This window comes from Gavialis gangeticus, unplaced genomic scaffold (assembly GCF_001723915.1).
Source record: "Gavialis gangeticus isolate Ggan-Ray unplaced genomic scaffold, GavGan_comp1, whole genome shotgun sequence".
NCBI classification, from domain to species: Eukaryota; Metazoa; Chordata; order Crocodylia; family Gavialidae; genus Gavialis; species Gavialis gangeticus.
Genome location: NW_017728998.1, coordinates 331,468 through 331,970, shown reverse-complemented (window position 1 = coordinate 331,970; position 503 = coordinate 331,468). Strand labels below are relative to the sequence as shown.

General features: G+C 73.0%; 1 protein-coding gene across 1 annotated transcript in view; it reads right to left on the bottom strand.

The window, feature by feature from the left end:
- Nucleotides 1–503, bottom strand: part of DHX38 (DEAH-box helicase 38) — a 21,700-nt gene that overhangs the window by 15,947 nt on the left and 5,250 nt on the right. Inside the window, exon 2 of the mRNA XM_019505238.1 lies at nucleotides 202–395. Within this exon, the coding sequence (XP_019360783.1) occupies nucleotides 202–395 (194 nt within the window). The remainder of the gene's footprint in view (nucleotides 1–201; nucleotides 396–503) is intronic.

The following is a 503-nucleotide window of genomic DNA, read 5'->3' as shown; positions in this document are numbered from 1 at the left end:
AACCCCCACACTACCTTTGGGCCGATGCCTGGGGCTCTCTGGCTCGCTCCTCCTGCTGCCACTCCTCTCAGACCAGCCATCCCGCTCCGACCGGCTACTGCCGTGGTGGCTCCTGTCTCGCTCCTCTGCAAGGGCAGCACTGTCAAGTACCGTGCGGGGAGCCACCTCCCACCACACCGCGGGCCAGGGCCGGACACTCACCGCGCTCCCGCTGCCGGTCGTGGTCGTGGTCCCTGTCGCGCCCGCGCTCGCGCCGGCGCTCCCTGTCATCCTTGGAGGAGGCGAAGACGCCCTGCTCGCGGCGCTCCCGCTCACGCTGCCGGCTGCGCTCCCAGAACTCTTCGCTCACCCCGCCCGGATGCGACGGCGTCTCCGCGGGTGCGCAGCGGTAGTGCCTGCGGGCGGCACCGTTAACCCGGCCCCACGCGTCTCCTAGCAACCCGCCCCCCGCGTCTCCTAGCAACCCGCCCCGCACCTGTCCCTGCGGCCGCCCCGGCCGGGCC